Genomic DNA, 22966 nt, shown 5'->3' with positions numbered 1-22966 from the left:
TCCATCCAACCAAACATGCCATTGTAGTTGTTTCTCATATTAGTACTGCGAATAAGGTAACCTATATTCTAGCTAGACCTTTATTATGTCTGTATGTCATGAGTAGGACTGTAGGAGTTTGTCCCTCCATTATTTGTTATCAATAAATTGTACTGTTGATTTGAATTAATAATATCGTCTATTTCCAAAAAAAGAGTGAGAGCCTATTTTGTTTGCACATTGGTCACGCAAGTATTTGCGAAAAAGAAAAAAGGATATTCCAGAAATCCCATTAGCACATTCACCATCTCACATGCTATGGTAGTCCCATTCGTGTACAACCTCTTTTTAGCGTTCTCCACACAAACCCCGAAGCGGCAAAGCGCCAAAAGCCTCCAATTTCTTGCGCTCTCGCTCCCCGATTCTTCCTCCGTTTTCGATGCATTCTGCCCCCAATCGTTCGCATGGATTCTGTTGTTATAAATTTGCCTCCACCACCCTCTAGATTCTTATCCTCACACAAGCCCAAAACGTTTGGAGTATCATCCATCACCGCGAATCACCAAAACCCCTACTTACAATGCGGAAATCACACCTCAAACCGAAAACCCTTTTTGCTTCTTGTCCCGATTTTGAAGAATCTGGAGGATTTCGCGTCGAAAGCGTCGAAAAACAGCTGGATTTCGCCGGCGCTTCAAGCTGGCGCCGGCGGAACTCCGGGGGAGGAATTCAGTGAAAGCTTGTTGCAGAGTGGGGGCTTTGGAATGGCTTTGCTGAGCATAACGGCGACGGCGGGGGTCAAAATTAGTCCGTTCGTAGCTACGCTAGCGGCCAACCCGACATTTCTTTCCGGGCTTCTTGCGTGGTTCGTGGCGCAGTCCACTAAGGTTTTCCTGAATTTCTGTGTGGAGAGAAAATGGGATTTTAGGATCATGTGTGCCTCTGGTGGGATGCCTTCTTCGCACTCGGCTCTGTGCACCGCATTGACGGCTTCGGTAGCGCTTTGCCACGGAGTAGCTGACTCTTTGTTCCCGGTTTGTTTGGGTTTTAGCTTGATTGTAATGTACGATGCTATCGGTGTTCGACGCCATGCCGGGATGCAAGCGCAGGTAATTAGTTTGTGTTCTTTCTTAAGACCATTTTTCTTGTTTGGATTTGATTTGTTTTGTTTTGTTTTGTGTGCAATCCTTCCTCAAGAATCATGCATTCTACTTGGCTTTACATGTAGATTTTGCAGTTGAATAGTTCAAGAAAGACATTTTTTTGTCATCATGGTACACTTCTACAAGAGTTTTTTCCTTTTTATGTTTCATGTCTCTTTTAAGAGCTTTGTTTCCGTTTCCAAGCTCAACTTCTCTTTACAAACAATAATTTGAAATTCAGTGGCTCTAAGAATCAACAATCTCAATTTTTGGGCAACCACAGCCAAGTTTGTCCCCTTGTTGACTTAGTAACAAGGTTACAAGTTCGACTCTTAGTTTGTGTTTGTAAACTACGGATAATCTAGGCTCGTTAACCTATTTGTTGTCCTTTGGTGGTTAGTGTCACACAAGGGTACATTGGTAGTAGTTGTCTGTTTCCCTCTTCACTCAAAAAAAACAATCTCAATTTTTTTGGTTAGAGCACTAGGTGTTTATGAGTAGGCCTTAAGTATGCGAGACACCTTTAAGTCCATACTTTTGCACCGGCCCGGTCCAATTAAGGGATAAAGTGCTAGTCATATTGATTTTTCCATACAAGATGGGATTTTGAGAGCAGGAAGCCAACCTAGTGTTTTCATTAAAATTTTGCACCATTTACAGTGCCATTGTTGTTTTCTAGACATGTGATTGGATCTTGGTTCCACACTGATAGTTCTATTGCATCTATAGTGCCAAAACACTAAATACATCAGTGCCAAATCCTATGTTGAATTTTGTAGTCACAGTTCAGAACTGAAATTCATGACAGGGAGACCCAAAGAATACAATTTTCCATAAAAAAATTTGAGGGGTTTGTGAAAAAACCCAAGATTTTAGAGGCAGTGAATGTAAGAAAACCACATTGAATTGAGGTACTTGTACTTATGAATTAATGTTGGCTGTGACTGATGGAGCAGCAAAACAGGTAACTCTGCATAGGATGAGAATGGCATTTTGGGCAATTTGATAGTTGGAGGGAACCTACAGTTTGTAATTAATGTAGTTTATGACGAAAGGTGTAATGGCAGGTAACTTTGAGTAAAATGGGGAGAACTCTTGGAAATTTGAGTAGGTAAATAATATAGACTATATAAAGTAAAAACTCTAAAGAAATTTCCTAGATATATTTGCAGTATGCAATATTTTGCTTTTCCTACACTAAAATCTCCAGATTAGAAACTGGGTAACATCAAGAACCTGGAAATGGAATTCTCAATGGGGATGCAAAGTGGCTACCCTTCTTAATGAAGAAGGGGTATAAACTATAAAGGTTCTGGAGATAAGGCTGAGGTGTGTAGTTATAGTATATTGACAATAATGCTTTATCTGCTATGTGTTTCTATACCCTTCAATTATTTTCAGCATTTGAACAGTCAAATTTCTCAATTCGATTGATGTTTACTCAAAACTAATTATGATATTGATGTATGTCTACACAAAGATGTCAACTTTATAACTCAATCCGAGTCGCGTTTTCCTCTTAACTCAGGTTCTAAATTTGATTGTTGAGGATTTATTCAAATGGCATCCTATCAGTCAAAGAAAGCTTAAGGAACTGCTTGGGCACACCCCATCCCAGGTCATTGCTGGAGCTGTGCTTGGTGTTTTGGTTGCTTGTATATGCTGTCAAGCATGCTCTATTGCAATATGATGTGTATTTTATATGTATGTATCATGATGGTTTAGCTTTTAAAGGTTAACCAGCGAAACTATGCAAATGGGGGACAATGATATATAGTGTATTCTTTCAAAAGATATTCATGGTACATACTACATAGCACACATCTATTTAGTGGTATATGCAGTAATTAGAGGTGGCCACGGCCACACCAAATTATATCATGGACTAGGTTTATAAAAATAAGGAAGAATGGTCATTTTAATCCTTCGATAGAATAGCTAACTCAGTCTTTTAATTATACATGTGAACCTATTTAGTTCTTAGTCATTTAGTCCTTCATTTCAAATAGTTGTATTAATGGGTGATAGAAGGGTAAATATATCAATTTTCTTACAAAACACATATAAATTAATTTTCTCACAAAACACGTATAAAAATCAGTGAAAACATATTTTAAATAAAAAATACTAGGCTTTAGCTCTGTTTTCTCGGTAAATTCATTTAAATATTCCTTAAATGAATAAAAATAATCATATAACTAAATGTTTTCAAAATAATTAAGAGAGGAAATAATTAAGAGAGGTTAAGAAAATCTATTTAGGCATACAATGAGAAGAAAAATGACGGTCACATATTAAATTAATTTATCCTTAATTATTAACTTACACATTGACTTCAATAAGAAAAGTCTTAAGTTTAAACCTCATTTCAATCAAATTTGACATAATTAAGTCCCTCACTCTATTTTATTCTTATTAAATTAAACTAGTATTTTTGCTCGTGCGTTGCACGGAATGAATTTTGTTATAATGTTTTAAGAACATTTAGATCGATATTTAATTATATAAATTATAACATTAATAGTATACCGTGCAAATGATGAAAATGATTGGATCGATTATGTTTTCTAATGTTATCCTTGCTTGAATTCAAGCAAATAATTGGCCAATTACCCGTGCGATGCATGGATAAATATTTTAAATTATATATTTAGATAGTAGCTACAAGTCTACAACAAAAAATGATACATATGTTTTCTCAAAAAAAAAAAATGATACATATGTATTTCTTTAATTTAGAATTATGCGTTTACAATACCTTTATTTGTAAAAATTATTCATTATCAATAAACTAAATTAAATACGACAAATAATTTCAGAGTTAATTTCAGCAATGGTCATCCGACTATGTTGATTTTCCAAATTTAGTCCCCGACTTTTAATTTGGACAATTTAGGTTCCTTGACTTTCAAATTCTTTCCAATGTTAGTCCTTTCGTCAAATTTTAGTTAAATTGAGGTCAAATGAAGGGCTAAAATTGTCCGTTCACCTGTTTAGTGTATTATTACTCGTATTTCTCTTGTCCTATACGCTGTATATATGAATATAATCTCAGTCAAAGTCTCAATCGAAGCCATATAATCTCAGTCGATGTCTCTTCGACTGATATTATATTCATATATATAGCGTATAGGACAGAAGAAATACGAGTATACAAGTGAACGGACAATTTTACCCCTTCATTTGACCTCAATTTAACCAAAATTTGACAAAAGGACCAACATTGGAAAGAATTTGAAAGTCAAGGGACCTAAATTGTCCAAATTAAAAGTCGGAGACTAATTTTGGAAAATCAACATAGTCGGAGGACCATTGCTGGAATTAACTCAATAATTTCATTAGTTATATTGTCTTTTATTTTTTTCCAATGCAAAGATTCTTTACATTCAAATTCATCAATTGATATTCTCCATTATCTTTTTGTACACTATCTTGCAATAATTAAATATCAAAGTTATAATATAAAATAATGTTATATATTTTTATAAAGTATTTTATTAATATCATGAAAAAATTGAAAAAATAGTTTGAAGCTAATTATATTAACTACTTGGAGAATCGGTTGACAAAGAGAGTATTCAAATAACCCAACAAATTGAAGTGAGATCACTCTATTTTACTCTTATTGAATTGCTAGTTTTTCATACGCATTCCGCGAATGAGATAATGCTCAATGTTTATTTTTAAATAAGTATTTTAAAGTATATCGTCCAAGATTATACAGGAGATGTTCATGCATATGTAATTGAATGTTGAATTTATTTATTTAAATCGGTAATTCAAAGTTTATGAATGGAAGATAATATATGAGAGATTGATTATAATTGTCACTAAAATAAATGTTTACAATTTTGTAAAAATGCTAAAAATAAGAGTAAACATCTGAGAAAATATATAACTAATATATGAGAGATTGATTAATAAATTTGAAGGTAATGAATCTTTGCATTGTAGAAAATATAGACAATATAACTAGGCAATCTAATTAATAATTGACTTTATATATATTATACTTAAGGTATAATACTATGAGAACAAAATAAATTATCATTCTTATTCTTCTATCTAATTACCAAGGTAATCTCTTTATATATATTTTTATACTTAAAGTATAAAATTATAATTGTAAAATATTAGTATAATTACCTAATAATTATTATGGCAACTAAAAAAATTAATTACACATATATTAGTATTGTTGGTTTTATGACTTTTGGGTAGTCAAAGGCATACCAACCAATAGAATTAACACAAGTGTAATTTTGAGTGGTTTTTAGACCTAGCTTATATTTAAAATATTTTTGGATAAATTTGGTTTAAATGGAATAAATAGAATTTTTATTTTTAAATCTAATGTACGTAAGATTTTTACATTTGATAGCCAAACCAAATTTATATCCGTATATAACATAACTAGAAATAAAAAAAGTTCACATAAAATTTAGTTTAGATAATATTAATATTTTTTGAGCTAATATTTAAAATATTTCTGGATATATTCATTTGGATAAGAAAAGTCACCTTCACAAAGTCATCATCACAAAATCATGACTACATTGAATTACTATTATGAGTTCATAAAATTACGTACTATTGCATGTTCATAAATTCGTGTAAGTTTATCATAGAATTGTAGAAATATTATATCAAAAAAATATATGAATATAGATGTGGCTTTAAAGATCTTAACTAGATATTTGTAACCATATATATATATTGATCTTATTTATACAAAAAGAATAAAAATTAATATATTTGAGTGATAATTGATAAATTTGTACTATTTTTATGAACCTAAAATATTACTATAATTTTATGGACAATTTATAGTATTGGTATTATGTTGATGAAACTGGTCCATGATATAATTTTTATGAATCAGAATCAAATTGCAGTCATGTTAGCTCCCAGTCAATAACCATAATAAAATTACTTGACTTAATCCTATTTCAATAAATAAAGCTTATTGGGGGCTCAGCAATGTATCCGACCTTAGCTCAGTTGGTAGAGCGGAGGACTGTAGTTGGTGTCTGCCTAGACTGGAATCCTTAGGTCGCTGGTTCGAATCCGGCAGGTCGGATTTTTGTTTGTTATTATCCTTAAAAGCAGGAAATCCAAAAAATCGTTGAAAACGCCGTTGCCGGGGATCGAACCCGGGTCACCCGCATGACAGGCGGGAATACTCACCACTATACTACAACGACTTTGACGTTTAGGTTATTTAAATAATTTATATAAACGATGAAAAGATCCATCCATCCAATTTGGATGTATTAGAGGATGATGCGGGAGATATCAAGCAAAATAGCATCAAATACATGGCTTATATTTATAACCAAAAGAACCTGAATTCTAATAAAAGAAATAGCTTCAACGCTTTCATGACTAATGACAAAGTTGGTGTTAGTATTATATTCCAACGTAACGTAACACTTCTCATGGCCAAGCTTTACAGTAAATTCTATAAAAATATTACTTCAAAATCTTAACTAGTTATTGAAGAATATATTGCAAATAATCCTTCTAATTCCATTTGTTGTTCTCAAATTATGGTTACAATTCCTATAGTAAGACTTGATTTACATCGAAAGCAATGGCTAGCAACAAATCTTTTGCTATGAAATTTGTACTTATCGTTCTTAATTATTTTTTTTCATTTATTTCTTCTCTCATCATGTGCATGTATATTTAGAGGTTTCTAACATCGAGGGAGGGTGGGGGGAAGGTTTCTAACATCGAGGGAGGGTGGGGGTAAGGTTTCTAAAATAAATATAATGTAAATAAATAAACTAATTTATTATAAGAAATTAAATATAAATAGGTATAAAAATAGTGCTTATCAAAATTCCCCACACTAATCATTTGCTTGTCCTCAAGCAAAAACATTATTTAAGAACAGGCTTATTTGAACAGACTTATTTGGCTAGTGAAACTAAAAATCAAAGATGGCCTTAATCATTGATAAGCACTATTTTTATACCTATTTATATTTAATTTCTTATAATAAATTAGTTTATTTATTTTACATTATATTTATTTTTAAACTTTATTTTATATTTTATACTAATATATTAATTAGGTTAATAATTATGCTTAATAAATATTTATGGACTAATCATGTTTCTTTAATTTAAATTGTTTAATTGTTTAATTTAACCTTACCTAAGTAATTTCATTGTTTTGTTATTTCAGCCGCCACCAAGTTTAATTAATTATTAATTCATTTGTTTTCATTTGTTATGTTTAGTACGTAGAATAACAACAGCAACTCAAGTACTCAACCCTCAAGAATTGCGGTGATCCACAGACTGCAGCGAGATTTGGATGAGTGCGACGTCTTCAACAAGAATTCCGCGAATTGCTGCCAGCCAAAGATTTTGTTCGTGAATTCCTCTTATGAACGGCTAGCATTGATCATAAATTAATATAAATAGTGATGTTTTTCTTTTCACTTTCTACGATGTCCCTGTTGAGTTCTTATTTTTCCAATTCGAGGATTATTGAAGTTTGATTCTACAAGACCAGTAAGCTTTATTTAGCCTAAATTATTCTTTGCGCTTTATTATTTATATATCTTCTGTTATATTTATTTAAATTATTGATTGATTAATTGTTGCAATAGGGCCCATTGTTCAATTATCAAGTTATTAAATTGCTAGTCAGAATCTTGAATCCGTAATTGTTTAAGTGTTCTGATGTTGGTAGCAAATAGCACAATTTGATTATAACTGATTTTTAGTTTGTGTTATAAAGATATACAGTCTAGCTTAAATGAACCGAGATTATGAGTTTGTTGGCTAGGATTGGTAGTCTTTCTAATTCGATTAATGTTGTTAGTAAATTAAATCCTAAGAGCTTGTTTAGGGTTGTTTATTAGCTAGGGAAGTAATCAAAGAGCTTGTTTTGATTACCGACGAAGTAAGAAAAGACAGGTTGTTAGAGCTTGTTAATAACCATAACCAATCTAGTAAAGAGTAAAGTTAGTTTGGCTTGCATATCAATATCTGTCTTGTTAGAATTAAATTGATATTATTCCTTGGGTTGGATACCATTTGCCATTGACATTTATTTGATAATTATTTGCTATTTGATATTGTTTTCCATTTTATTATTGCTATTTAAGTTTCGATTCTCATTTCATTATTTATTAAATCTATTGCTAAAGATAAGTCTAACCAGTCTTTGTGAATACGACCTTACTCATCGCTATTACAATTCATAAGAGTAAGTATTTATTATTTGTTGGTTTCGACACCCATCAAATTTTTGCGTATAGACACTTTTGCCAACTTCTTTCCCCACACTTAATCCTTATGCATTTACCCAATCAAAGCTCCCCTAGTCCTCTAGGCAAGGGGAGAGTTTCTAACCTCTATTTTTATCAAGGAATGTAGTCAAAATTTCCTTTTATCTTCTTCATTGTATCTGAGCCAATATACACCAGAAGAAGAGAAAGAAAAGCATGATCCCATGATTGAAAATAAAAAATTTAAAAAAATATGTTCATTATTCAAAGCGTTCACCAATGCTCTAGTTTTGTAAAGAGTTAATACCATCTAAGGTCCTCCGAGTATAGTGGTTTAGCCACGTTTAGTCCTAAACTTTCAAATTATCACCAATGGTCCTTTAACTTTCAAATTGTTACCATCCGTGATCCAAGTTAACCACCCAAGGTCCTTCAACTATCAAATTTTAACCACACATGGTCCTTCAACTATCAAATTTTAACCACACATGGTCCTTCAACTATCAAATTTTAACCATCCATGGTCCTTACAAGAGGACAATGGATGGTTAAATTTTGAAAATTGAAGGACTATGGGTAATAACTTAGACCATGGATGGTAACAATTTAAAAATCGAAGAACCATAGGTGGTAATTTGAAAGTTTAGAACAAAACGTGGCTAAACCACTATACTCGGAGGACCCCATATGGCATTAACTCGTTTTGTAAATATGAAATTAACCCAAACTAAGTATTTAATTTGGAAATCTCAAGTTCTTTCGATGGTTCATAGCCTATTGTTAGGAACTCTTTGTAATTAGATTTTGATGATACCAAACTTAGGAGTTTAGACCCCTCATTTCTTTTGATAGGTTGAGTACTTGTCTTGGGCGAATCGTCACTCAAATCGTTAACCATAGGAAAAGGCAACAAGTACTCATAGTCAACAAATCGTGTTAATCCTGTTCAAACCGAGCTGATAGCTTTCAACTATTCGGTATCAAGGACGAAGTGTAGAAGGACGAAGACTCGAAGACTTGGAGATCTAAAGACAAAGGTCGAGAGGTTACTAAAGACCGAGTCATGGAAGTGTCTGCTTCATGTGTTCATCAAGATCGAATGGCAAAGAAAGATCATTCGAGGAGTTATGGGACGAATGATAACTTCAATCATTCATGGTTGAGCAATAAAGGCACGAGTCGTTACACGATTCGATTGGACAAGTAGTATGCACAGAGTGTTTACCAGTCAAGGAAACTACTTTTATACCACTTGTTGGTCCTGATAGAATAGGATAGTAAGTCTAGGGGGGTGAACAGACTCACTAGCATTTTTGAAAAAATATTTCACGAGCCAATATTCTTTACACAAGGATAGAAGTAGAGATTCGATTAGAGATTAGTTTGCATAGCGGAATAAAGACTTGATTTCTTTTGGATTGTTTTTGCACGTTTGACTTGTTTATGTAAAATGTTATGGCTTTGTCGAGATGATAAGATGCAAGCAATAAATGTAAAGCAAGTAACTAGAGAGAGAGAAATGGAGAGTTTTTATAGTGGTTCAACTGTTAACAAAGCCTAGTCCACTCTTCTTCACAACTTGTGAAGGATTTCACTAATCACTCCTTAGTACAATGTCACCACCAAGTTTGTCTCCTTGATCACAAAGTCGGACCACAAACTTAAACCAACAGGTTTTTCAACCTCTTTAGTTTACTCCGCCTCTTTCTACTTCTCCAAGTAGAGAGTGTTGTTTGAAGAAATGATTTCTTCTTTTTTCTAACTGAAATCTTGTCGTTGTTGAGTTTGAATCTAGCTTGTTAAAGCAGCTCAAGATTTCTTAGAATTTTGATATGAACTTTAAAGCATAATCTCTCTTCTCAATCACTGGTCGCTAAACTACTTGTAAACTTAAAACTTTATGAAAGCTTGAATAATTTTAGAATGACCAACACCTACTTTTGAACAAGAATGGGGTATTTATAGGTGAGAAATTTTGTCCTGTTGGAGGGTAAGACAAAATTTCATAACCCTAGTGACCAGTGTGTAAAAACCATTGGGTATTGAGCACATGTGGGTGTCAGTACTTTCTAGTCGTTTGATCTAAAATGTGTGCAGACTTTTGTCCTATAATACTACACAAAAGAGCACTACATTTAATGATAGTTGACTTTGGGATCTGTTTCTAGGACTCGGTTTGTCTTAGACAAATCATCCCACACTTAAGGGTTCAAATAGAATTTGCTCAGAGAATGTTTTTAGCTTGTCCAATCGAATTATGTAACGACTCGTTCCTTTATTGCTCAACCACGAATGATTGACTTTATCATTCGTCCCATAACTCCTTGAATGATCTTTCTTTACCATTCGGCCTTGATGAACACAAGAGGTAGACCCTTTCTTGATTCGGTCTTTAGTAACCTCCCGGCCTTTTTCTTATGATCTTCAGGTCTTCTAGTCTTCGTCCTTCTACGCTTCATCCTTGATACTGAATCGTTGAAAGCTATCGGCTCGGTTTGAACATGATTAACATGAGTTGTTGACTATGACTACTTGTTGCATTTTCCTCTGGTTAACGATTCGAGTGACGATTCGTCCAAGACAAGTACTTGACTTATAAAAAGAATTAGGGGTCTAAACTCCTAAGTTTGGTATCATCAAAATCTAATTACAAAGAGTTCCTAACAATTTCCCCCTTTTAGATGATGCCAAAACCTATACTCTAACCATAAGGCTAAATTTATACATGAAAGGATTTTCATTACAAGCAGTCGTATAGTTGAGTTTAACAATGATATTTCTAGGAGTAAAATTATTGAAAATTAAACTCAACTCAAACCCAAAAACACTTTCTTTTGTTAATGCATGAAGATCATTATAAATTAGACAAGTTACAAGAAAAATCTAACAAGTACAATGCTCATGAAAGTCTTTCATTTTGAAACATATCACTAACATCCAGGTTATCATTGATAGCCTTTCTGGAATCACGAATGCTTTTATCTTTGATTAGCTTGGCATATTTTGCTGTGACCTTGAAGCCCGTATAGTCATTGAAGGCTTCGAGGATACTGTTTCCTGCAATCACTTCTCGACCCCACTAGCAAATGAATTCTGTGGTGTTCATTCCCTCAACCTAGCTTTGGTTGGTTTCTGTCATGATCGGGAATACCGCATTGTATTTCACATTGGTTTTTTCTTATTCCTTTCGGATCCTTTCCATGTTAGCGAGCTTTTCTTTTATTTTCTTGAAATGCTCAAGATCTTCTTCACGTCTCTTCATTCTTTCTTTCTCTACCTCCTGCCTTCTCTTGTTTTCTTCTTTAAATCACTTTATTTCTTGACCAGTGATAGTCTTGTCTCTACTGGTTGCTTCGCTTCATCATGAACGGAGGGATGTTATGTCCGTGGAATCTTTCACCACTCCCTTCAACGTATGGTACATGAGGAACTACATGTCCATCAGCAGTTTTGGTTATTTTTTGCTTTGAAGATGACCATTTGGAATACTTGGGTTGAGATTGACCTTGCCTGCCAGTTCCACCAGAGCTTGGTGGTTTGGAAGAGTGATCGCCCTAAGAGGTAGATGGATTGTAGGGTTGAATGTATGAGGAAGGGGTTGGTAGAGGAGTAAGAGCCAACTGAGGTGTGTGGGATCTACTAGCATCACCACCTCTATCATCTTTGTCTTTCCTTTCTCCCATATCTTCCCTCTTTTTGGCATCATCACGAGATGAAACCAAAGTGTTAGATAGGTTGAGAAACATCTCTTTGATCTCGACAGTTTTTCATAAGGTGCATTTTCACCAAATGTAAAGATGTTCTCGTTCACCAGATCCAACTTCACACAAGACAGATCAACATGTTCTTTAAGTCCAAATTAGTTGTGCTTCATGGCATGCTGTTCTTTCTTAATCTTCTCCTAGCCTGCATGAAGGTTGCTCATACCTTTGAGAACAACTTCCATTGTACTTGCCATGCCGGTTATCATCGCCTTGATACTTTCAAGTGACTTAGTCACTACTTCTTCGAATGCCTAACCACGAGATGGTGATGCGACTTGACTCGTGTGGGGAACTTGAGTCTCAACAAGGGTTTGGATAGCTTTAGCTTCGTGAGGTACGGAAACCTTTGTTTAATCTATCGCCTTGTTGGTGCGTTGGATTGCTACGAAAATCTTTGTAAAACATTTAGAATCGGTGAAGTGTCACCCATCGGCCTTGGAGTTTGAGGTGGCACCCTTGCATGATCAGCACTGAATGGCTCGAAGTCGTCTTGGCTCACACTAGGTGGCACATCCATGTTTTCGCCACTAGCTGAGCTTAGACTCAGCTCAAAAATGAATCCAGCCTCAGAAGGCGGATCAACTTATGCTGCAGGAGTGTTAGTCGGTTCGCCCTTAGTCCTCAGTTGTCACGCCTCACTTCTAGGACATGACTCGGCCATATCGTTACGTGAAAACCTGTAACAATACGAAGCCTAACCATACATACCTCTCGAAACCTTCATAACAACACTTGAATACATAATAGTTCCACAACAAAGAATTAGTTCTTCCCAAAACACTTATCAATTCACCACTATTAAATATTTACAATCAATAGTAGTATGTCCAAAATGCATCACAAGCACCAAAATCAAGCACAATGATTTACCAGAAATACAAATGGGGCAAAGTTATTATCCCACATAAACAAAAATCCATGATAAGCTCCAATACTAGGACTAAGTTTCCTAGTTTCAAAATTCACCTTCAAGATCCCATCACTTGTGCTCGTGCTATTCACATGTCCTTAACTACTCTGAAACATGAGGAAATACAATTAATGAGCTAATGCCCAGTAAGTGATACTCTTCTCAACCCCGGATCAAGTAACCTTAATAAAAGACAATAAGCTTTATAGTAATTAATAGGTGCAAATCACGATCTTCAAACTGTATCGAAGTCATATAATTCCATCATACCATACACAGGTTCTTCAAAATAGCAACTTTAGCTTCAGCTACACGGGCATCAACATTATTTCATAACACAATACTTTCAAAGCTCAAATCATTCTTTAACTCATGACTCATTGGCAACCTACGCCCACCATTATACATTGTGGCATATGCCATTATTGGTATAATGATCTAAAAAGACTCGACGATTCAGAATGAGTTAGGCTCGACGATTCAGAATGAGCCGGATGGAACGTTCCAACAAATAATTCAAAAGTAAAGACTCGACGATTCGGAATGAGTCAAGCTCGACGATTCGGAATGAGCATTTAGGAACGTTCCAAGCCGAACAAAACAAATACAAATTGTAGGTTGCCTCATGAGTTTGGTCAAACATTCCAAATAATTCTTATAATCAAATAGCCCATTGTAGCAAAAATCGTTTCCTTAACATACACCACATAACAAAGTGCATATCCAAAAGTAATATGAAATCCGTATAGCTCACAACTTGGCAAAACAAATCTGACTTCATAAACTAATAATTGCCAAATAACTTACTTGATCCTCTCTTATAGCAAAACCCTTTAGTACAAATCACACTTACAATTAAAGTCCAAAAGGTCATGTTCACCTATTCACAAAATCCATACTTAGGCATGCCCAAAGATATCTATAATCAAGTTTAATAGTCCAAAAACATATCATAGCACTTCTTCAAACATATACTTAAAAATTAATAATAATCACTCATAAATCGCATAATAGTGAACTCACACTTTAACAATCATAAATAGCTTGAGTCATACTATATCAAAAGCCCAACATATTGTTAACTCAAACTAACCCTAAAATGGGTATTCCAATTGGTAGAGATTCCAAATAAGTTATGGGTTTTGCAAAATAAGGAGAGAAGAGTTAACCACTTACCTAAAACATCCAAATCTTAGCTATTTAGCTCACCCAAATACTCTTTGTCAAAATCCCTAATATTTTCAAAACATCAATCTTAGGGCTCCAATGATAAACCCAACTCAAAAAGAGTGAAATACGGAGGTCAAACTTACCTTGAATACTCCAAAAATTACTTGAGACCTAAGCTTGAAGAAGATGGAGATCAAAGCTTTAAGATTTTTCCTTCCCTTATCTCTCTAGCAACTCTCCTTTATCTTCTTTCAAAAAAAATGAGATATCATCTTTCAAATGAGATATTTATCCAAGACAAGTGATTCCTAAACCCTTAAGTGTAAGGAAGGGTAATTTAGTAATTTTATCAAATATCAAATTGTAATAAGCTTTGACTTGTTGAACCTATTTAATAAACATAGATATATTTTCATTTCTAGGAAAGTGGGTATTACATCAGTACTGCTACCTCTCGAGGTGAGAAAATGGTTTGGCTGCCTGACACTACCAAAGGCAATTCCCCTCATGGAATTTCAACATCTGGTGAGGGACTGCTCAGTATATCATTAATTTTGACTGGTCTCCTCGGCTCTGCATCCTCTTGAGCAAGAGGGGTTAAATCAACCACTCCGTGATAGACAACTATCTGCATATGATTTTCTACCTCCTCAACTGACTTAGTTGACTCATCGGCAGTGGAAGTAGTTGCATCCTCAACCTCTAATGACTCTGGTTGAGCATATAATGGTTCAACCTCAGCAACTGAAGTGGTATCCACTTCTTCCATCACTGTGTTCTCTTCAGCTCGGTTTGTGATACCCCTTGTCTCCTCGGCTTGATTATTGTGGTTGCTTAGCCCAACTTGAGGATTTGGATCATTATAACTAGCTTTAAAGCAAGAGATCACTTGAGCTCGTGCGAGCTGTTTCTTGTAGACTCGGTTAAGGTCAGCGGGAGTCGGATCGTCATCGTCAACCGCTCAGCCTTTACCTTTGGCAGGATCTCTACGAGTCATCTTGTCTTGGAAAACACGATCTATTTCATCATGTCGTGTGGTTGCATAGACGGATGAGGTGCCCATCCATTTGAGCGCCCAAATTTCCTCATCTCACATGGTTGATAACCCTTCGGCTACAACCGCAAGGCTTGACATTCGCCATCTCTGCCATTGAATAACTCTACTCAACTCGGCCTGTAGGGTTTCAACACTTGGGTGCCTAGCTACCTCTTTAGTTTGTTGAATAACCTCAGATAGCTCTTCATGGGCTATTTGATGTGCTAGCTCACCATCAACATGAATCTAGTGAGAAACTGAGTCCTCGGCAGTGGCTGGAACCTCTGATACTTCGCTGGTTATACGTGCGATCTCGGCAATCGCCTCAGTGGCATTCTCACTCGTCACCTCTTCTGTTCTAGCAGGTTCTTGTGGGAGGTTTGGAGTTTGAATGGCATCCTAGATACGTCGAGATTCGACGTCTTCTCTAACTGGTGTTCTCCCCTCCTAAATTAGAGGTGTGACAGTCTGATCAACTCGTGTGGTAGGCTCGGTCCTACTAACCTCTCGAGCCACATCCACAGAAGTTTGTGTCCCCCTAGGTTGATAACATCTCCTCAATTGGAAAATTAGTTGGAACTCCAATGGGAACCTAAATGATTGGTGGAGTTGGTTCCTTCTTCATCTTCGAAGTCTTCTTCGAGGGTTTCGAGTTTTGAGTTGGCAAAAGTCTTCATGGAACCCTTCTTAGAAGTCGTGGATGATCCCTTCTTGGTTAACGCCTCGGGTGCCGCCTCAGGTGCCTTAGAAGTTGAAACTTCTTTCGCAGCCTAAGCAGAGCTTTTCTCTTATCGTACCCTGGGATTTTGATTTCATGTGATAGTGAAGCACCCCGTAAAATGCAAACTTGAAAATTATTTTAATTAATTATTTTCGACATAAATTTATTATCAACTAAGCCATTTTCAAAACAAATGATATCTAGTAAAAGTATCTTATTATGAGAGCCCAATTTTAAATTATGGTTTATATATGTATACTATCCCATATCTAATATTTTAGACTAAAGTGTCATTTAGCAACATGAACTATGTCCAATTATTCATGCCGCACCATGAGCTTTCATATCGTATATATCGAGCCACAAAAAAAAAATCACTTAGAACTTTTAGCAGGTTTTCATGTCTTCCTGTTGACATGGTGCAGGTTTCCCACTAATGTGGCATTTCTTTTAACCTTATGTGTCCATGTAAGCATTTACATATTAAAAATTAAAATTAAAAAAAAAAAAAAAAGATAAACAAGAACCGGAGACCAAATTTCACTATTTCGCCCAACCCTAGTTCACTTGGCAACTGTTTAGTTGTTGACAATAAGATACTAAACAAAAAAAAATAACATTTCTATAAATTTGAAAATTTGAAAAAATACTAAACAAAAAATTAGCCCAAAAAAATATAAATTCTAAAAAAAAATTGGAATTGCAAAATTGAAAAAGTATACATTATGAAAGTAAAGAGAAGAAAATTCTGGTTATTTTAATATAATATTTTTTTAAAAAAATTTTTAATATGTAAATGCTTACATGGACAACATAAGGTTAAAAGAAATGCCACATCAGTGAGAAATCTGCGCCATGTCAACAGGAAGACAGGGAAACCTGCTAAAAGTTCTAAGTGAATTTTTTTTTGGTTTGTGGCTCGATATATACGATATGAAAGTTCAGGGTGTGGCATGGATAATTGGATATAGTTCATGGTGCTAAATGACACTTTAGCCAATATTTTATTTCAAGACTATGATGAACCTCCACTAATTTTATACTTATGTCTATAAGTCTTGAACTTCTTAGCCTAACAAATGGATCGTTATACCGTGGACCAGGGTGCACAATGCATTGCGCACCCCTCAAGGAGATGAGTTCTATGTATTCTAGGCAATCGTTTTGTGTATTCTAGGCAATCATTCTGTATATTATAGGCAATAGTTCTGTGTATTCTTGTTAGTAACACATGTTGTGATGTGTTTGTGCATTCGAATGTTAGGATACACAGAATATTAACACAAAATACACAGAACTCATCCTCCTAACATTCGAATGCACAAACACATCACAACTTGTGTTACTAACATGAATACACAGAACTGTTGCCTATAATACACAGAATGATTGCCTAGAATACACAAAATGATTGCCTAGAATACCCATGTTCTTTCATATTACACCTAAAACAAGTTTTGTTTTAAAAAAAATATTTCACATACCTTTTTCCCTCAGTGTTTCTACTTGATCTCTTTTTTGGTACCCATGAGTTTTTCTGATTTCTCTGATTTCTCTGTCCGCCTGTGAATCCTAGACCTGCTTTGTTATGGTTATTCCCTCATGATTGAAGGATTTCATTTAGACTATTGGTGCCTGTGTTCAACATTCTCACACTTTTTTTTTTGAAATTTTCCAATTCCTTTTGCAGGTATTGTTCATTTGAAACCTTCATATCTAAATCAGTCTTAAGTTTTTCTACTGAGGTTTTAGGGATGAATTTTCCAACTCTAGAGACTCAGTATTCTTAATTAGCGTAAGGTTTAGCTTACTTACCTCACACAAGTTCTACCACCTATTTAAACATTAACCTTATAAAATAACTCTATAAAAAAGTTTACAAGTACAGTTTGAACTAATTCTACCAATTACACAAACGGTAACCAACCTAGATTTTAACACAACTTGTACTAATATAACGTGGAGCTAATTTCTCCGGATAACAGACCAATCTTTCCTTGTATTGAAGTTTCTTCGCAATACCTTCCTGATTATATCTTTGTCTTTATATTTCTAAAACTTTATTTTCATCAATACACACTTCTCTATTTATAATGCTTTGTGTTTCATTTTGATTCACGTACGCACGTTGCCACGATCACATTATGATGCTCCTCACGTCACTTGCATTTTCCTTGTTTCACTTTTTGTGTGCGCCAAATATCCCTTAATCTTTGCTACCACTTCACACATGTTCACTTGATTTTAGTTCATATGCATTCATAATTCCCTTTCCACTTCCACACACGTTCACATGTTTTTATTTCATGCATATACCATTTTCACTTTTACTTTCCAATTCTCACACGTTCATATTTTGTTTAATTTTATATGTCAATTCACCATATATATAAATTGAGCTTAATATACATAGTATATTACTAACAATCCCAATTAGGGGGTGTGCACACTTAAGGTTCTAGATATGCTTCTTGCTAGTATTTATGCTAGTACGATTATACCGATTGTTGTTGAGATTGATATTGACTAAAGATGATGAACTTGGTTCCTCCACACTTGTGCCATTATTGTTGTATTTGGAAAGTACTATTAACCTATTGATTATGTTGATGGCATCTTGAGATTTTAAAGGAACTATGACAATCTATATACTATGAGTTAATTTGGAATTTTCTTGTATTACTATGGCATGTTTAATCTGTCTAGAATAGTACTACACTTACTCTTGGTTCTTGTAAATTTATCTTACAAGTTTTATTATTGAGTTAACATGAGATGTCTCCTTTTATTGCATTCCAGCTGATTTGGTAGTCCATCGATTCGCATGCTATGTGTCTAAGTTATTCTATAAAATGTCCTATTGTGTAGATGTCAGTTGATTCCTTCTTACTTTTCCTACTATGACTCTTTTTTCCTTCTAAAACATTCCCTAGAATTGATGATCAGAATGAGCGACACTTATGTGCTAAGATCTACTTTTACTCTATAAACTCTTTTAAAAGCTATACATGTATCTATGTTTTACATGGTCGAGTGGAATCTTACTTAGTTGTGTTCTCTAATGTTTTCAACTAATATTTTAAGGTATGGAGTAGATTCCTCCTGAGAGCGATTAGCTTTGGTGACTTAGTATTATTTTCTTTTATGTATGGTTCAGTACTGATAGACTTAGATGAGACTATGATTATGTATTCGGACTTAGTTTATGTATGATGTCGACTTTAGACGTTTTGTTATGTTGGATGATAGACTCTAGCCTTGCACCTGGGTTTAGATTTAATCTAGGTGTGGCGTGTCACCCCTAATCATAGTTTAACTCTTTTCGATTCCGCATTGAGATTCCTTCTAATGCTCTAATATTATCTAGATTTTACTCTTTTATTTTATTATTCTGGCTTTACAAATTGGGGGGGTGGGGGGGGGTGTTACAGATAGTGCGTCCTGTGGGTGGGAGTACCTTCATGAAGTGTGACTCCCTTTGACTTCAACGACTTACCTATCATGAAACCGAAGCCAAGAGTTTTAGCGATTCCAATCTTCTTGTTATTTGAAGTGATATTTGATGTCAATATGCTTCATCCTTGAGTGAAGCACAAAATTTTGTGTAATGGCAATAGCACTTGTGTTTTCACACTTGATGCTAACTTCTCGAGCTATAATACCATAGTCCTTGAGTTGTTGCATCACCCATAATATCTGCGCGCAACAACTCATTGCTATAGAGTTCTGCTTCTTGTTGAACAACAAAAGGAGCCTTCCCCCTAAGAACTGGCATGTCCTAGAGGTGCTCTTTCGATCAATCTTGCATCCAACAAAGTCTGCGTCCGAGTAACCAATAAGCTCGAATGATCCACTCCTCGGGTACCAAAGTCCAACACTTTGCGTTTCCTTGGGGTATTTTAGGATCTTCTTTGGCGCACTAAAATGACTTTCCTTAGGAGTTGCTTGGAAGTGAGCACATACGCCAACTGCAAAAGAAATGTCTAGACGGCTTGCAGTCAAGTATAATAACGAACCAATAATACCTCGGTATTTAGTCTAGTCTACTTCCTTCCCTTCATTGTCGATATCCATCCGCAACGAGGTGTTCATTGGAATCTTAACTGTGAACTTCTCATCTACTCCAAACTTCTTGATGAGATCCTTTGTATATTTGGCTTGATTAATAAAGATTCCTTCTGGACCTTGCTTGAATTGTAGTCCTAGGAAGTAATTGAGTTCTCCCATCATGTTCATCTCAAATTTGCTTTGCATGAGTTTAGAGAACTTCTTACATAAAGATGGATTGGTGCTACCAAAAATAATGTCATCCACATAGATTTGCACCAATAAGATGTGTTCTCCATCTTTGATTCGAAAAAGGGTCATATCTACTTGTCCTTTTGTGAATCCACAATTGATAAGGAAACACGAGAGAGTGTCATACCAAGCCCCCGCCGCCTCTCATTAATCTTCCAGATGATCTCCGAGGCTTAGCAAACCCATGATTAAATTGACCATTTGGGTATTATCTCGGCTTACCCTGAGGTCGACCATTGCGTCGCCTCTGTGAATTTGCATCGCCTCTGTGAATGATTTTCCCTCTTGTTGTTATTATATTTACCATTCGTGGAATAACTATTCTTGTTACCACCACTCGGTTAATACCGATTCATGTGTTGAGTACTCCTTGGGTTACTATGGGAGAAATTCTTCTTGAAGGTTCCACAAATCGTTGTGCAACCTTTATTTTCGGTAGGCTTGTTATTTGTGGTGTTTATCCCTTGTCAACAACTTTCACTAGCTCAAATTGCAAGGTCTAACCTTGAACGAACACAGACTTTAAACCTCCACTAGTAAAAGAGTCTGAAGATTTGGTTAGTAGGACTTGTGCTTGAGAGCTGGAATCGTAGCTAAGTCCGGCTCTATTCGCTGATGTCCTTTGATCATCTACCATTCTGTCTATTTTAGATGACTTTAAACCTCCGAGTACAGTGGTTTAGCCACATTTAGTTCTAAACTTTCAAATTACCATCTATGGTCCTTCGACTTTTAAATTGTTACCATCAGTGGTCTAAGTTACTACCCATGGTCCTTCAATTTTAAAAATTTAACCATCCATTGTCCTCTTGTAAGGACCATGGGTGGTTAAAATTTGATAGTTGAAGGACCATGTGTGGTTAAAATTTGATAGTTGAAGGACCTTGGGTGGTTAACTTGGATCACGGATGGTAACAATTTGAAAGTTAAAGGACCATTGGTGGTAATTTGAAAGTTTAGGACTAAACGTGGCTAAACCACTATACTCGGAGGACCTTAGATGATATTAACTCTTTACAAAACTAGAGCATTGGTGAACGCTTTGAATAATGAACATTCTTTTTTAATTTTTTATTTTCAATCATGGGATCATACTTTTCTTTCTCTTCTTCTGGTGTATATTGGCTCAGATACAATGAAGAAGATAAAAGGAAATTTTGACTACATTCCTTGATAAAAATAGAGGTTAGAAACTTTCCCCTCCACCCTCCCCGATGTTAAAAACCTTACCCCCACCCTCCCTCGATGTTAGAAACCTTCCCCCCACCCTCCCTCGATGTTAGAAACCTCTATATATACATGCACATGATGAGAGAAGAAATAAATGAAAAAAAAATAATTAAGAACGATAACTACAAATTTCATAGCAAAAGATTTGTTGCTAGCCATTGCTTTCGATGTAAATCAAGTCTTACTATAGGAATTGTAACCATAATTTGAGAACAACAAATGGAATTAGAAGGATTATTTGCAATATATTCTTCAATAACTAGTTAAGATTTTGAAGTAATATTTTTATAGAATTTACTGTAAAGCTTGGCCATGAGAAGTGTTACGTTACGTTGGAATATAATACTAACACCAACTTTGTCATTAGTCATGAAAGCGTTGAAGCTATTTCTTTTATTAGAATTCAGGTTCTTTTGGTTATAAATATAAGCCATGTATTTGATGCTATTTTGCTTGATATCTCCCGCATCATCCTCTAATACATCCAAATTGGATGGATGGATCTTTTCATCGTTTATATAAATTATTTAAATAACCTAAACGTCAAAGTCGTTGTAGTATAGTGGTGAGTATTCCCGCCTGTCATGCGGGTGACCCGGGTTCGATCCCCGGCAACGGCGTTTTCAACGATTTTTTGGATTTCCTGCTTTTAAGGATAATAACAAACAAAAATCCGACCTGCCGGATTCGAACCAGCGACCTAAGGATTCCAGTCTAGGCAGACACCAACTACAGTCCTCCGCTCTACCAACTGAGCTAAGGTCGGATACATTGCTGAGCCCCCAATAAGCTTTATTTATTGAAATAGGATTAAGTCAAGTAATTTTATTATGGTTATTGACTGGGAGCTAACATGACTGCAATTTGATTCTGATTCATAAAAATTATATCATGGACCAGTTTCATCAACATAATACCAATACTATAAATTGTCCATAAAATTATAGTAATATTTTAGGTTCATAAAAATAGTACAAATTTATCAATTATCACTCAAATATATTAATTTTTATTCTTTTTGTATAAATAAGATCAATATATATATATGGTTACAAATATCTAGTTAAGATCTTTAAAGCCACATCTATATTCATATATTTTTTTGATATAATATTTCTACAATTCTATGATAAACTTACACGAATTTATGAACATGCAATAGTACGTAATTTTATGAACTCATAATAGTAATTCAATGTAGTCATGATTTTGTGATGATGACTTTGTGAAGGTGACTTTTCTTATCCAAATGAATATATCCAGAAATATTTTAAATATTAGCTCAAAAAATATTAATATTATCTAAACTAAATTTTATGTGAACTTTTTTTATTTCTAGTTATGTTATATACGGATATAAATTTGGTTTGTCTATCAAATGTAAAAATCTTACGTACATTAGATTTAAAAATAAAAATTCTATTTATTCCATTTAAACCAAATTTATCCAAAAATATTTTAAATATAAG

The 22966-nt window shown here is 34.7% G+C and overlaps 1 protein-coding gene and 4 non-coding genes across 5 annotated transcripts; 3 read left to right on the top strand and 2 right to left on the bottom strand.

Moving 5' to 3' along the window:
- The first annotated feature begins 284 nt into the window (after nt 1-284).
- Nucleotides 285-2958, top strand: LOC116028548 (uncharacterized membrane protein YuiD). Its single transcript, XM_031270283.1, has 2 exons — nt 285-1088; nt 2650-2958. Exons 1-2 carry the CDS (start codon nt 444-446, stop codon nt 2809-2811), a joined length of 807 nt encoding a protein of 268 aa, XP_031126143.1. The 5' UTR covers nt 285-443; the 3' UTR covers nt 2812-2958.
- A 3149-nt stretch (nt 2959-6107) lies between these two features.
- Nucleotides 6108-6201, top strand: TRNAY-GUA. The gene is made up of 2 exons: nt 6108-6144; nt 6166-6201. It is a non-coding gene; the product is annotated as a tRNA-Tyr (tRNA).
- Nucleotides 6202-6253: 52 nt separating this feature from the next.
- TRNAD-GUC lies at nt 6254-6325 on the bottom strand. The gene has a single exon. It is a non-coding gene; the product is annotated as a tRNA-Asp (tRNA).
- Nucleotides 6326-22045: 15720 nt separating this feature from the next.
- Nucleotides 22046-22117, top strand: TRNAD-GUC. The gene has a single exon. It is a non-coding gene; the product is annotated as a tRNA-Asp (tRNA).
- Nucleotides 22118-22169: 52 nt separating this feature from the next.
- On the bottom strand, nt 22170-22263 carry TRNAY-GUA. The gene is made up of 2 exons: nt 22227-22263; nt 22170-22205 (listed from the first exon to the last, which is right to left on the bottom strand). It is a non-coding gene; the product is annotated as a tRNA-Tyr (tRNA).
- Nucleotides 22264-22966: the final 703 nt, after the last annotated feature.

This window comes from Ipomoea triloba, chromosome 9 (genome assembly GCF_003576645.1).
Source record: "Ipomoea triloba cultivar NCNSP0323 chromosome 9, ASM357664v1".
Lineage (NCBI taxonomy): Eukaryota > Viridiplantae > Streptophyta > Magnoliopsida > Solanales > Convolvulaceae > Ipomoea > Ipomoea triloba.
Note: the sequence above shows the minus strand (reverse complement) of the source record. Positions and strands in the feature narration are given on the sequence as shown.